The sequence below is a fragment of the Eumetopias jubatus genome, unplaced genomic scaffold (genome assembly GCF_037043125.1).
Source record: "Eumetopias jubatus isolate StellerSeaLion01/CBP00866 unplaced genomic scaffold, mEumJub1_p1.0 scaffold_11, whole genome shotgun sequence".
NCBI lineage: Eukaryota > Metazoa > Chordata > Mammalia > Carnivora > Otariidae > Eumetopias > Eumetopias jubatus.
Window position 1 is genome coordinate 106,747,271 of NW_028274817.1, and position 14,329 is coordinate 106,761,599.

Sequence of the window (14,329 nt, forward strand, 5' to 3'; positions counted from 1 at the left end):
GCCAAGACCAAGTTTACCGTCAAGGAGAACAGGAGAACTCCAGCGCTAGGGGAATACTGCACAAAGAATTCATGGCTTTTTTTTACCATGATTCATTAGTTTTTCAAAGTTAATTTTTTAACTCTTTTTTTAATTATTCTTTTTCCCTTTTCCAACCAACATCTTAACAATCCCTTTTTGTAAAAAAACATTTTTTATTTTTCATTTTTAGAGTCATATTTTATCCCTTCATAGTAGTTACCCTTATTTTTGGAATATATATATGTTGTTCTCTCTTTAAAATTTTGAGATACAGTTTCTTCTAACAGATCAAAATATACCCTAAATCACTAGTGTATGGCTTTGTTCTAGTCTCCTGCCTGATCACATTCTCTTTTTTTTTTTTAAATCTTTTCTTTTTTCAAACAACTTATCAAGTCCTTTTATAAAATCTTTTATAATTTTCATCTTTACAGTCATCTTCCATCCCTTCATTGTATCAACCCTTGTTTTGTACATATATAAGTCTTTCTTCCTTTAAAATTTTGGGAGGCACTTTTTTCTAACAGACCAAAATACGCCCAAAATCTAGTGTGTGGCACTGATCTATGCACTAGCCTGATCATATCTGATCATATTCTGTTTTTTTTGTATTGTTCTGTTTTTGTTTTTATCTTTTTTTTTTCTTTTTCTTTTCTCTTTCTTTCCCTTTCTTTTCCCCTGGTTTCAGGTCTTTTCTGATGTGTATAGAGTATATTTGCTGGGGACGGTCTTAATCTGTTAGCATTTTGTTCTCTCATTCATCTATTCTCTTCTGGACAAAATGACAAGATGAAAAAAACCACCTCAGCAAAAAGAACAAGAGGTAGTACCGTCAGCCAGGGACCTACTCAATACGGACATTAGTACGATGTCGGACCTAGAGTTCAGAATCATGACTTTAAAGATACTAGCTGGGCTTGAAAAAAGCATGCAAGTTATTAGAGAAACCCTTTCTGGAGAAATAAAAGAACTAAAATCTAACCAAGTTGAAATCAAAAAGGCTATTAATGAGGTGCAATCAAAAATGGGGGCACTAACTGCTAGGATAAATGAGGCAGAAGAGAGAATCAGCGATATAGAAGACCAAATGATGGAAAATAAAGAGGCTGAGAAAAAGAGAGAGAAACAACGGCAGGATCACGATGGCAGAATTCGAGAGATAAGCGATACGATAAGACGAAACAACATTAGAATAATTGGGATCTCAGAAGAAGAAGAAAGAGAGAGAGGGGCAGAAGGTATATTGGAGCAAATAATAGCAGAGAACTTCCCTAATGTGAGGAAGGAAACGGGCATCAAAATCCAGGAGGCACAGAGAAACCCTCTCAAAATCAATAAAAATAGGTCAACACCCCGACATCTAATAGTAAAACTTACGAGTCTCAGAGACAAAGAGAAAATCCTGAAAGCAGCTCGGGAGAAGAGATATGTTACCTACAATGGTAGAAATATTAGATTGGCAACAGACCTATCCACAGAGACCTGGCAGGCCAGAAAGGACTGGCATGATAGATTCAGAGCACTAAACGAGAAAAATATGCAGCCAAGAATACTATATCCAGCTAGGCTGTCATTGAAAATAGAAGGAGAGATAAAAAGCTTCCAGGACAAACAAAAACTGAAGGAATTTGCAAACACGAAACCAGCCCTCCAAGAAATTTTGAAAGGAGTCCTCTAAGCAAAGAGAGAGCCTAAAAGCAGCATAGATCAGAAAGGAACGGAGACAATATACAGTAACAGCCACCTTACAGGCAATACAATGGCACTAAATTCATACCTTTCAATAGTTACCCTGAATGTAAATGGGCTACATGCCCCAATCAGAAGACAAAGGCTATCAGATTGGATTAAAAAACAAGACCCATCAATATGCTGTCTGCAAGAGACTCATTTTAGACCCAAAGACACCCCCAGATTGAAAGTGAGGGGGTGGAAAACAAGTTACCATGCTAATGGACACCAAAAGAAAGCTGGGGTGGCAATCCTTACAGCAGACAAATTAGATTTTAAGACAAAGACTGTAATAAGAGATGAGGAAGGACACTATATCCTACTTAAAGGGTCTATCCAACAAGAAGATCTAACAATTGTAAATATCTATGCCCCGAACATGGGAGCAGCCAATTTTATAAGGCAATGAATAACAAAAGCGAAGAAACACATTGACAACAATACAATTATAGTGGGGGACTTTAACAACCCCCGACTGAAATGGACAGCTCATCAAAGCAAAAGATCAACAAGGAAATAAAGACTTTAAATGACACACTGGACCAAATGGACTTCACAGACATATTCAGAACATTCCATCCCAAAGCAACGGAATACACATTCTTCTCTAGTGCCCATGGAACATTCTCCAGAATTGATCACATCCTAGGTCACAAATCAGGTCTCAACCGGTACCAAGAGATTGGGATCATTCCCTGCATATTTTCAGACCACAATGCTTTGAAACTAGAACTCAATCACAAGAGGAAACTCGGAAAGAACTCAAACACATGGAGGCTAAAGAGCATCCTACTAAAGAATGAATGGGTCAACCAGGAAATTAAAGGAGAATTAAAAAAATTCATGGAAACCAATGAAAATGAAAACACAACTGCTCAAAATCTTTGGGATACAGCAAAGGCAGTCCTGAGAGGAAAGTATATAGCAATACAAGCCTTTCTCAAGAAACAAGAAAGGTCTCAAATACACAACCTAACCCTACACCTAAAGGAGCTGGAGAAAGAACAGCACATAAAGCCTAAACCCAGCAGGAGAAGAGAAATAATAAAGATCAGAGCAGAAATCAATGAAATAGAAACCAAAAGAACAGCAGAACAGATCAATGAAACTAGGAGCTGGTTCTTTGAAAGAATTAACAAGATTGATAAACCTCTGGCCAGACTTATCAAAAAGAAAAGAAAAATGACCCAAATCCACAAAATCATGAATGAAAGAGGAGAGATCACAACCAACACCAAAGAAATACAAACAATTATAAGAACATATGATGAGCAACTCTATGCCAGCAAATTAGATAACCTGGAAGAAATGGGTGCATTCCTAGAGATGTATCAACTACCACAATTGAACCAGGAAGAAATAGAAAACCTGAACAGACCTATAACCACTAAGGAAATTGAAGCAGTCATCAAAAATCTCCCAAGAAACAAAAGCCCAGGGCCAGATAGCTTCCCAGGGGAATTCTATCAGACATTTCAAGAAGAATTAATACCTATTCTCCTGAAACTGTTCCAAAAAATAGAAATGGAAGGAAAACTTCCAAACTCATTTTATGAGGCCACCATTACCTTGATCCCAAAACCAGACAAAGACCCCATCAAAAAGGAGAATGACAGACCAATATCCTTGATGAACATGGATGCAAAAATTCCCACCAAAATACTAGCCAATAGGATCCAACAGTACATTAAAAGGATTATTCACCATGACCAAGTGGGATTTATCCCTGGGCTGCAAGGCTGGTTCAACATCCGCAAATCAATCAACGTGATACAATACATTAACAAAAGAAAGAACAAGAATCACATGATCCTCTCAATAGATGCAGAAAAAGCATTTGACAAAGTACAGCATCCTTTCTTGATCAAAACTCTTCAGAGTATAGGGATAGAGGGTACATACCTCAATATCATAAAAGCCATCTATGAAAAACCTACAGCGAATATCATTCTCAACAGGGAAAAGCTGAGAGCTTTTCCCCTAAGGTCAGGAACGCGGCAGGGATGTCCACTATCACCGCTGCTATTCATCATAGTATTAGAAGTCCTAGCCACAGCAATCAGACAACAAAAAGAAATCAAAGGCATCCAAATTGGCAAAGAGGAAGTCAAACTCTCACTCTTTGCAGATGATATGATACTGTATGTGGAAAACCCAAAAGACTCCACCCCCAAACTGCTAGAACTCATACAGGAATTCAGTAAAGTAGCAGGATATAAAATCAGTGCACAGAAATCAGTGGCATTCCTATACACCAACAACAAGACAGAAGAGAGACAAATCAAGGAGTCGATCCCATTTACAATTGCACCCAAAACCATAAGATACCTAGGAATAAATTTCACCAAAGAGGCAAAGGATCTATACTCAGAAAACTATAAAATACTCATGAAAAATGGAAGAAGACACAAAGAAATGGAAAAACGTTCCATGCTCATGGATTGGAAGAACAAACATTGTGAAGATGTCAATGCTACCTACAGCAATCTACACATTCAATGCAATCCCCATCAAAATACCATCCACTTTTTTCAAAGAAATGGAACAAATAATCCTAAAATTTGTATGGAACCAGAAGAGACCCCGAATAGCCAGAGGAATATATTGAAAAAGAAAAGCAAAGCTGGCGGCATCACAATTCCGGACTTCCAGCTCTATTACAAAGCTGTCATCATCAAGACAGTATGGTACTGGCACAAAAACAGACACATAGATCAATGGAACAGAATCGAGAGCCCAGAAATGGACCCTCAACTCTATGGTTAACTCATCTTTGACAAAGCAGGAAAGAATGTCCAATGGAATAAAGACAGTCTCTTCAACAAATGGTGTTGGGAAAATTGGACAGCCACATGCAGAAGAATGAAACTGGACCATTTCCTTACGCCACACACACAAATAGACTCCAAATGCTTGAAAGACCTAAACGTGAGACAGGAGTCCATCAAAATCCTAAAGGAGAACACAGGCAGCAACCTCTTCGACCTCAGCCGCAGCAACTTCTTCCTAGAAACATCGCCAAAGGCAAGGGAAGCAAGGGCAAAAATGAACTCTTGGGATTTCATCAAGATAAAAAGTTTTTGCACAGCAAAAGAAACAGTCCACAAAACCAAAAAACAACCGACAGAATGGGAGAAAATATTTGCAAATGACATATCAGATAAAGGGCTAGTATCCAAAATCTATAAAGAACTTATCAAACTCAACACCCAAAGAACAAATAATCCAATCAAGAAATGGGCAGAAGACATGAACAGACATTTTTCCAAAGACATCCAAATGGCCAACAGACAGATGAAAAAGTGCTCAACATCGCTTGGCATCAGGGAAATCCAAATCAAAACCTCAATGAGATACCACCTCACACCAGTCAGAATAGCTAAAATTAACAAGTCAGGAAACGACAGATGTTGGCGGGGATGCGGAGAAAGGGGAACCCTCCTACACTGTTGGCGGGGATGCAAGCTGGTGCAACCACTCTGGAAAACAGTATGGAGGTTCCTCAAACAGTTGAAAATAGAGCTACCATACGATCCGGCAATTGCACTACTGGGTATTTACCACAAAGATACAAATGTAGGGATCCGAAGGGGTACGTGCACCCCGATGTTTATAGCAGCAATGTCCACAATAGCCAAACTGTGGAAAGAGCCAAGATGTCCATCGACAGATGAATGGATAAAGAAGAAGTGGTATATGTACACAATGGAATATTATGCAGCCATCAAAAGGAATGAGATCTTGCCATTTGCAACGACGTGGATGGAACTGGAGGGTGTTATGCTGAGTGAAATGAGTCAATCAGAGAAAGACATGTATCATATGACCTCACTGATATGAGGGATTCTTAATCTCAGGAAACAAACTGAGTGTTGCTGGAGTGGTGGGGAGTGGGAGGGATGGGGTGGTTGGGTGATAGACAGTGGGTAGGGTATGTGCTATGGTGAGCGCTGTGAATTGTGGAAGACTGTTGAATCACAGATCTGTACTTCTGAAACAAATAATGTAACATATGTTAAGAAAAAAGAAAAAGAAGATAGCAGGAGGGGAAGAATGAAGGGGAGTAAGTCGGAGGGGGAGATGAACCATGAGAGACGGTGGACTCTGAAAAACAAACTGAGGGTTCTAGAGGGGAGGAGGGTAGGGGGATGGGTTAGCCTGGTGATGGGTATTAAAGAGGGCACAGTCTGCATGGAGCACTGGGTGTTATACACAAACAATGAATCATGGAACACTACATCAAGAACTAATGATGTAATGTATGATGATTAACATAACAATAAAAAATTTTTAAAAATAGACTCTTAATGTATAACAAACTACACAATACCAGGAGATAGTTCAAATTAGGAAACAAAACTATACCAAGTAGAAATTATCTCAAAAATGCAACTATGGGCACCTGGGTGGCTTAGTCGGTTAAGCATCTGACTCTTGATTTCGGCTTAGATCTTGATCTCAGGGTCGTGAGTTCAAGCACCATGTTGGGCTCCACGGTGGGCATGGAGCCTACTTAAAAATAAACAAAAACGCAACCAAATTTTCCATGTCTATAATGGTAATTTCCATCATGCGAATAATATGGTTCACTGTCTATGTTTATTAAAAAACTAGATGAAGCTCGGGGCACCTGGGTGGCTCAGTTGGTTAAGCAACTGCCTTCGGCTCAGGTCATGATCCTGGAGTCCCGGGATCGAGTCCAGCATCGGGCTCCCTGCTCAGCAGGGAGTCTGCTTCTCCCTCTGACCCTCTTCCCTCTCATGCTCTCTCTCATGCTCTCTCTCTCTCAAATAAATAAATAAAATCTTTAAAAAAAAAAAAACTAGATGAAGCTTAAAATAAATCAGATCAATAGATTTACTTCTAATTTTAATTAAAAATGTGTACCACTATATATTTATGGCAGTTTTGTCTATTAAATTAAGAAACCCAAAGACACAAGGAAGTCTCATTTCCAAATTATCATTCCTGGGATTAGGGACTCACACCAGTGTCAGGATTCTCTCTTACATCAAATCAGTTTGGATTTCTCACACACAGACTTGGCTCTAACACCCTAAGCCAGGCCAGCTATCCTAGGCACCATGACATCTCCTTGGGGCCCGAGAGAGACTACTAGGGAAAACTGGGTGAGGAACTAGTTCTGAGCCAGAGCACCAAAGCAGGGCATGTGGACAAAATTTTCCTGGTGCTTTCAAGATGTACAACAAAATATATAATATCTAGAATACTGGAATGTATGATTTCACTCAAATGTGGAATCTAAAAAAACGAACAAACAAAACTACACAAAAACAAACTCACTGATAGAGAACAGACTGCTAATTACCAGAGTGAAAGGAGCTTGGGGGGGTGGGCAAAAAAGTGAAGGGTATGGTGGTGACTGAGACTCGTGGTGGCCATCACTTTGTAGTGTATACAGATGTCAAATTATAATACTATACACCTGAAACTTACATATTATATACCAATTTTACCTAGATTTAAAAAAAAAAAGATTCTCTGCAAGACTCTCATAAGTACTGAAAAGAACTAATAAGGAATGAAGAGCTTCCCCCATGGCATGATGAGACATCTACTCACCACAATGATATCAGGATCAATTTTGTGAACTTTGGCGAGGAAAAAACCTAGCAATGTTCTTTCTGTTGCAGCAATCTCAACCTTCACATTCTGTTAGATAAAAACATACCCGTCACTTACTCTTTACTTTTAAGTACTATACTTGGCTCCTTGTTCAAGCAGGGTTAGATTTCTTAGAATTAAAAGAATCCATCCAGGCGCGCCTGGGTGGCTCAGTCGGTTAAGCGTCTGCCTTCGGGTCCTGGGATCGAGCCCCGCATTGGGCATTGGGGCTGATATTTGTAGCCTCTCCCTCTCCCTGCTTCTCCCCCTCCCTCTCCCCCCAGTCATGTGCACGCTCTCTCTCTCTCTCTCTCTCTCTCTCTCTCAGAATATTTTAAAAAACCACAAAGAATCCATCCATTTCAAAACTAAATGAAGCAATGACATTGCTGATTCTAGGTTTCACAGTAATAATTGCCCAAAGTCTCTGAGGAGTTCATTCTAGTAATAAGTGTGTAAATAAAGCAAAACTTCATTTATTTTAAAGATTTATTCATTTATTTATTTGACAGAGAGAGACACAGCAAGAGAGAGAACACAAGCAGGGGGAGTGGGAGAGGGAGAAGCAAGCTTCTCTGAGCAGGGAGCCCGACGTGGGGCTCGATCCCAGGACCCTGGGACCATGACCTGAGCTGAAGGCAGACGCTTAACGACTGAGCCACCCAGGCGCCCCAATAAAGCAAAACTTTAAATGCTGAGCACCATGAAGTGCAGATATGTCCCTCCACAGGGACACACTTGGACATCTGGACACATATGAACAAGCATATGAATCCGAGTACCTGTCAAAAACATTACTTACTTTCCTGTATAATCCCTGGTAGATTTTGCTGTTTATGAATTTACCACATAAAGAAATCCCAAGGATTGCATAAACTAATCTCCAAGAATGGTGTAAGAACCCATAAATAAGAAACTAGACTGAAAACAAACATACATTTAAGAATTATAGGCATCTTAAGTATAAATAAAACCTATCTTCATTCAAAAGGCTTCTACTTGGATTACTGAATATAAATCAGGTATTCAAAAGATCCACTCTTATTAAGACTCTCTTAAAATGGAAGTTGATAGCTATGTGTTTTCTACAACTAACTTGGCTACAAATATCAGTTTGACTCTAAAAGAATTTTCCAAGATCATTTTACTTGGATAGGTAATTCAGAGCACTTCACAAATAATAGCATGATCCAACATTACCCCAGACTGCTGGACTTCTCAAGCCAACTTAAAATAAGTGGAACCTGACAAGTTTGCTAAAATTTTGTCAAGTGAGGATATTAAAAAAATAAAACCAACCCACAAATTTATGAGCACAAACGTTTCACAAAAGAAACATACTCTCCAAAAAACAAATTCTTTACATTGAATACATTTACCTTGTGACAAACTCACTACATTACACTATTTTTTTCCACCCCCTATTTTATTAGGGACCCATGAAAACTTCTCCATGGAGTATACTGGCAGTTGAGAGATTGCTGATCAATTCTGGCCAGCCCATATCGACCTTTCCAATATGTGTCCCCTTTATTATCCAGTATTCCCAACTTCACTTGGCTTTCTTCAAGCTGGAGGATAGGGGAAGGGGCTCTACCTAACATTGCATCAAAACAGTAATCACCATGATCACGCATTTTGGAAAGCTCTCTGAAGGAGGATTTGAGCCTATCCACCTACTAATAGGGTATAGAACCACATTATTTTCAGGTGGCAAAACATTTATACATTGTTAAATGTTTCTACTTTCATCTTTCTAATACATTTTGAATGGATTAATGCCACAGTCCAATCTAGCAAGAACAGATCTAATAAATTAACATATAAAATAGCCTATTCTACTAATCCACACCATCCTCCTTTTCTTTTTCTAAATAGATGCTTCATATTTAAAAGGAGTAAGTGATGAGTCCTTTACCTTTTCCTTAATGTCTTCTTTGAAAGTATATGGAAAAATACAGTCCTTTGGTTTAGATACAACTGTAAGAAGGGAAAAAAAATAAAGATTCCATCACCATCTTAGTCCAATTTCAAGTACACATATGCCGCACGTTTCCAAATGTAAACTGTCGTAAATATAAACAAATACCCCCTAATCTCTAAAAAGTTAAGAGTTCAAGTATTTCCATCGGTCATGTTGTTGGACCTCAAAAGAAAAGCCAGAACAAACAATCCTAAAATTCATTATGGAACCACAAAGACCCCAAGTAGCCTAAGCAATCTTGGGAAAGAAGAACAAAGCAGGAGGTGTCACGCTCCCTGATTTAAAACTATACTCCAAAGCTGCAGTAATCAAAACAGTATGGTACTGGGATAAAAACAGACATCTAGATCAATGGAACAAAATGGAGAGCCCAGAAATTAATGCATCCATATATGATCAATTAATTTATGACAATGGAGGTATGACTACACAATGGGAAAAGGACAGTCTCTTTACTAAATGGTGATAAGAAAACTAGACAGCCACATATAAAAGAATGAAACTGGACCACAATCTTACACCATACACAAAAACTAAGTGAAAATGCATTGAAGAGTGAATATAAGGACTTGAAACCATAAAACTCTTAGAAGAAAACGGGCAGTAAGCTCCCTGACATTGGTCTTGGTGACGATCTTTTTGGATTTGACACCAAAAGGAAAGGCATCAAAAGCAAAAATAATCAAGTAGGACTACATCACAATAAAAAGCTCTTGCAGAGCAAAGGAAACCATCAACTAAATGAAAAGGCAACCTAACAAATGGGAGAAAATATTTGCAAATCATATATGTGATAAAAGGTTAATACCCAAAATATACAAAGAACTCCTGAAACTCGATTGCTATAAAACAAACAATCCAATTCAAAATTGGGCAAAGGCTGGGGCACCTGGCTGGCTCAGTCAGTAGAACAAGTGACTCTTGATCTCAGGGTGGTGAGTTCAAGCCCCACAGTGGGCATGGAGGGTACTTTAAAAAAAAAAATGGGCAAAGGCTCTGAATAGACATTTTTCCAAAGAAGATATATAGATAGCCAATAGGTACATGAAAAAGTGGTCAACGTAAGGGGCACCTGGGTGGCTCAATCGTTAAGCGTCTGCCTTCGGCTCAGGTCATGATCCCAGGGTTCTGGAATCAAGCCCCGCCATCGGGCTCCCTGCTCAGCAGGGAGTCTGCTTCTCCCTCTCTCACTCACCCTGCTTGTGTTCCCTCTCTCACTGTCTCTCTCTGTCAAATAAATAAATAAAATCTTAAAAAAAAAAGTGGGGGCACCTGGGTGGCTCAGTCATTAAGCCTCTGCCTTCAGCTCAGGTCATGATCCCAGGGTCCTGGGATCGAGCCCCACATCGGGCTCCCTGCTTGGCGGGAAGCCTGCTTCTCCCTGTCCCACTCCCCCTGCTTGTGTTCCCTCTCTCGCTGTGTCACTCTCTGTCAAGTAAATAAATAAATCTTTTTAAAAAAATAAAAATTAAAAAAAAGTGGTCAACATCACAATTATCAAAGAAATGCAAATCAAAACCACACGGAGATATCACCTCACACCTGTCAGAATTGCTATTATCAAAAAGACAAGAGGGGCACCTGGCTGGCGCAGTCAGTAGAGCACGTGACACTTGATCTCAGGGTTGTAAGTCCAAGCCCCACTAAGTAGGCATGGAGCCTACTTTAAAAAAAAAGAAAAAGAAAAAGAAATAGTAAGTGTTGCCTAGGATGTGGAGTAAAGTGAACCCTTGTATACTGTTAGTGGGAATGTAAACTGGTACTGCCACTGTGGAAAACAGTATGGAGGTTCCTCAAAAAATTAAAAATAAATATACCCTATGATCTAGGTATTCTACTTCTGGGTATTTGAAGAAAATGAAATCACTAACTTGAAAAGATATCTGCACCTACATGTTCACTGCAACATTATTTACAAAAGCCAGGAAATGGAAGCAACCTAAATGCCCATCAATGGATGAACAGATAAAAAAAAAGTGGTATATTTATACAATGGATTATTATTCGGCCGTAAAAAATAAGGAAAAAATCTTGCCATTTGTGACAACATGGACAAACCATGAAGGGCATGATGCTAAGCGAAGAAAGTCAGACATAGAAAGATAAATACTGTATGATCTCACTTATATGTGCAATCTAAAAAAAACAAAGACAAAATGAGGTCATAGATACAGGTAACAGACTGATGGTTGCCAGAGGTGGGATGGGATGTGGGGGTAGAGGAGGGACTGGGTGAAGAGGGTCAAACAGTGCAAACTTCAGTTATAAAATAAGTCATAGAGATGTAATGTACAGCATGGTGACTATAGTTAATAATACTGTCTTGCATGTTTGAGAGTTGCCAAGAGAGTAAACCTTAAAAGTTCTCATCACAAGAAAAACCATTTTCTATGATGACAGATGTTAATTAGACTTATTGTGGCGCGATCATTTCACGATACATACAATTATCAAATTGTCATGTTGCACAGCTGAAATAAAATAATGTTACATGTCAATTATACCTCAATTTTTAAAGTTTAAAAGATTAGATTAAAAAAAAATAGCCATGCACAGAACCGTAAGTCCCTGTAACTGTTTAAAACTACTTTCATGAAACATCTACCCATCTATGTCAGAATGGAAGATGTTTAACAGTCTTGCCCAAAGGGAATCCCCCCACCACCAAAGCCTTAACTAGTACACAATGAAGGAACACCAACCTTCTCAAAGTTAGAAAAATAAAGATGACCAAAGCTTCCCTCACTAAGTTCCATGCCACTCAAAAGAGCTGTTCACACTGTGACATACACAGAGCAGGTGAATAAATACATGTTGAGATGAGCTCATGACTGCTCTCTTCCACATATTTTCCAGGATATTCTCACCATTTTTTTCGTTCTATATATTCCACCCCACTTAAAGAGTGAAACTTCACATTAATAATACATGGTATTCCCTTCTCTGCTTGTTTTCCTAGTCCCACTTTCCCAATACCCACAAAATCAGACAGGAGATGCTGCCCCATCTAACTGCTGGTTCTAGGCTAGAAAAGATTTCAAGAAATATAACAGATCAATAGTATTCTGCCCTTTTCTTGTTTAGAAAAAAAATGGTTATTTAACTGGCCAAGGTCTCAACATGGAATAGGTCAGAATCCTCTTTGGAGACTGACTCATGGCATGCAGATTTCTGTTCAACATTTTTCACCAACTGAATTTTATGCAGAGCAAACCCAACTCTAATTTGATATACTGTAACTCCTCCTAAATAGGCAGACATTCATTTATGCCCTAGCATATTGCCTCACCACACAGAAAACTTTGGTCAGGCTTCTATGATGGGCTTTAGAAAGACATCATGAAAAGGAAACAGTGAAAGTGTAATTTTGACCTAGGGAAAAAAAAGTAGAGTACCCCAATAAAATAACCACTGGAACAGAAAAAAAAATGTCAAACTGCCTCCCAACTTCTCCTTGAACAAAATAAACCAAATGAATAGGAGCCACCAATCCAATAAAACAGTGTCCACAACTGACAAAAAATTAAAAAAAAAAAAACTTCTTTAACAATATGTACTAACTACTCTTGAAAACATCAAAAAAAAAAAAAAAAAAAAAAAGAAAGAAAAGAAAAAGTTACTGATCCAATAGCCGGAGAAAAAAACAAGAAAAATTAAAATCAAGCCATTAGAAGACCAGCTACAAAAATATACATACCACAGAAGTGTGACTGGAAGGGAGGCTGTGGGGGCGCTTTATCTAATGCAAAGCTGTGATGGACCAAAGCTGCCACAGCAATAATCTGCAAACAAAGGAGAGAAAAAGATCACTTATCAGATGCCTAGTGTGCATTCCGCATTCTCACCAAAACTACCCAGAACATTAAAAGATAAATATTTTAGTCCATATAGATATTTTAACTTTTTATTATGAAAGTATTTAAACAAACAAAAATAGAGAAAATAGAAGGGGAAAACAAGTTCTGACCTGGAACTGGAACCCAGGACTCCTGACTCCTAGCCAGGGATCTCAAAACAAACAGGTAAGTGATGTTTAAAGACTCAATCTTTAAAAAACAAGCTATAGACATGCATGACCAATGATCTGGAGGATGCCAACCATGGACGAAGCTGGGAAAGAGGGATTGTGGGTATTCATTTTCTTTTTAAAATTTGTACTTTCTGGGGCGCCTGGCTGCCTCAGTCAGTAGAGCATGCGAATCAAGATCTCAGGGATGTGACTTGGGTGTAGAGACTACTTTTTTTAAAAAAAAACTGGTACTTCCTCAATTTTTTGTGAACACCAAGTAATGCTGTTGTGATCAGAAACAGTAGAGGCACAGGAAAAACTGTAGAAAAAAGCAGAAAATCAAATCACATCTATAATAAAATCCTAACTTTTTAATAAAATACGCAGAGAAGACAGAAAAGAAATACACAAAAATGTTAATAGTAGTTATCTCTGAGGGCTGGGGTTATTAAGAGACTTTTCTCCCTAAACTTTTGTATGTTCATATCCAGATTTCAATGTTTTATATCAACCTATTCATCTACTAGCCTCCTACGTGGTCTCCCTGTTTCTGTGCTGACACCAACAATGGCTTCCGATGGCACCATGCTGGAGAAAGCTTGCTGCCCCTAGGGGGAAAAAAAACCCTTTCTCTGTGCCTAGTTAACTCCTACTCACCCACCAGTATGCAAGGTCCATCCCTACTTCTTCAGAAAAGACTTCTGGGGTGGATACTGTGGTGTGTCACCCAGAAGTCCTCTTCAGGACGAGGGCCCTCATTCTCCCAACTACTAAGAAAGCTGGAGAAATTCTGAAGGGTCATCGCTATGCCTGAGCTCCCTGGGATTGGCTGAGACCTTTGCTGTAACTGCAATGCAGTTTTCTCCCACTGCCAGGCTTGCTGCCTTCACTCTTCCACAGGGGCTGATCTCAGACCATCCCAAGAAGTTTCCCTAACCAGTGACACCTTCCTGGCCTCC

General features: G+C 39.0%; 1 protein-coding gene across 3 annotated transcripts in view; it reads right to left on the bottom strand.

Annotated features, from left to right (window-relative positions):
- POLA1 (DNA polymerase alpha 1, catalytic subunit) overlaps positions 1-14,329 on the bottom strand; it is a 301,449-nt gene that overhangs the window by 253,875 nt on the left and 33,245 nt on the right. For 2 of the 3 annotated variants that reach the window (XM_028122620.2, XM_028122621.2), the window contains exons 16-18: positions 13,059-13,143; positions 9,296-9,357; positions 7,336-7,425 (exon numbers count right to left, since the gene is read on the bottom strand). In XM_028122620.2, coding sequence (XP_027978421.1) covers positions 7,336-7,425; positions 9,296-9,357; positions 13,059-13,143 — 237 coding nt within the window. The remainder of the gene's footprint in view (positions 1-7,335; positions 7,426-9,295; positions 9,358-13,058; positions 13,144-14,329) is intronic. The other variant, XM_088028848.1, reaches the window with a different exon arrangement.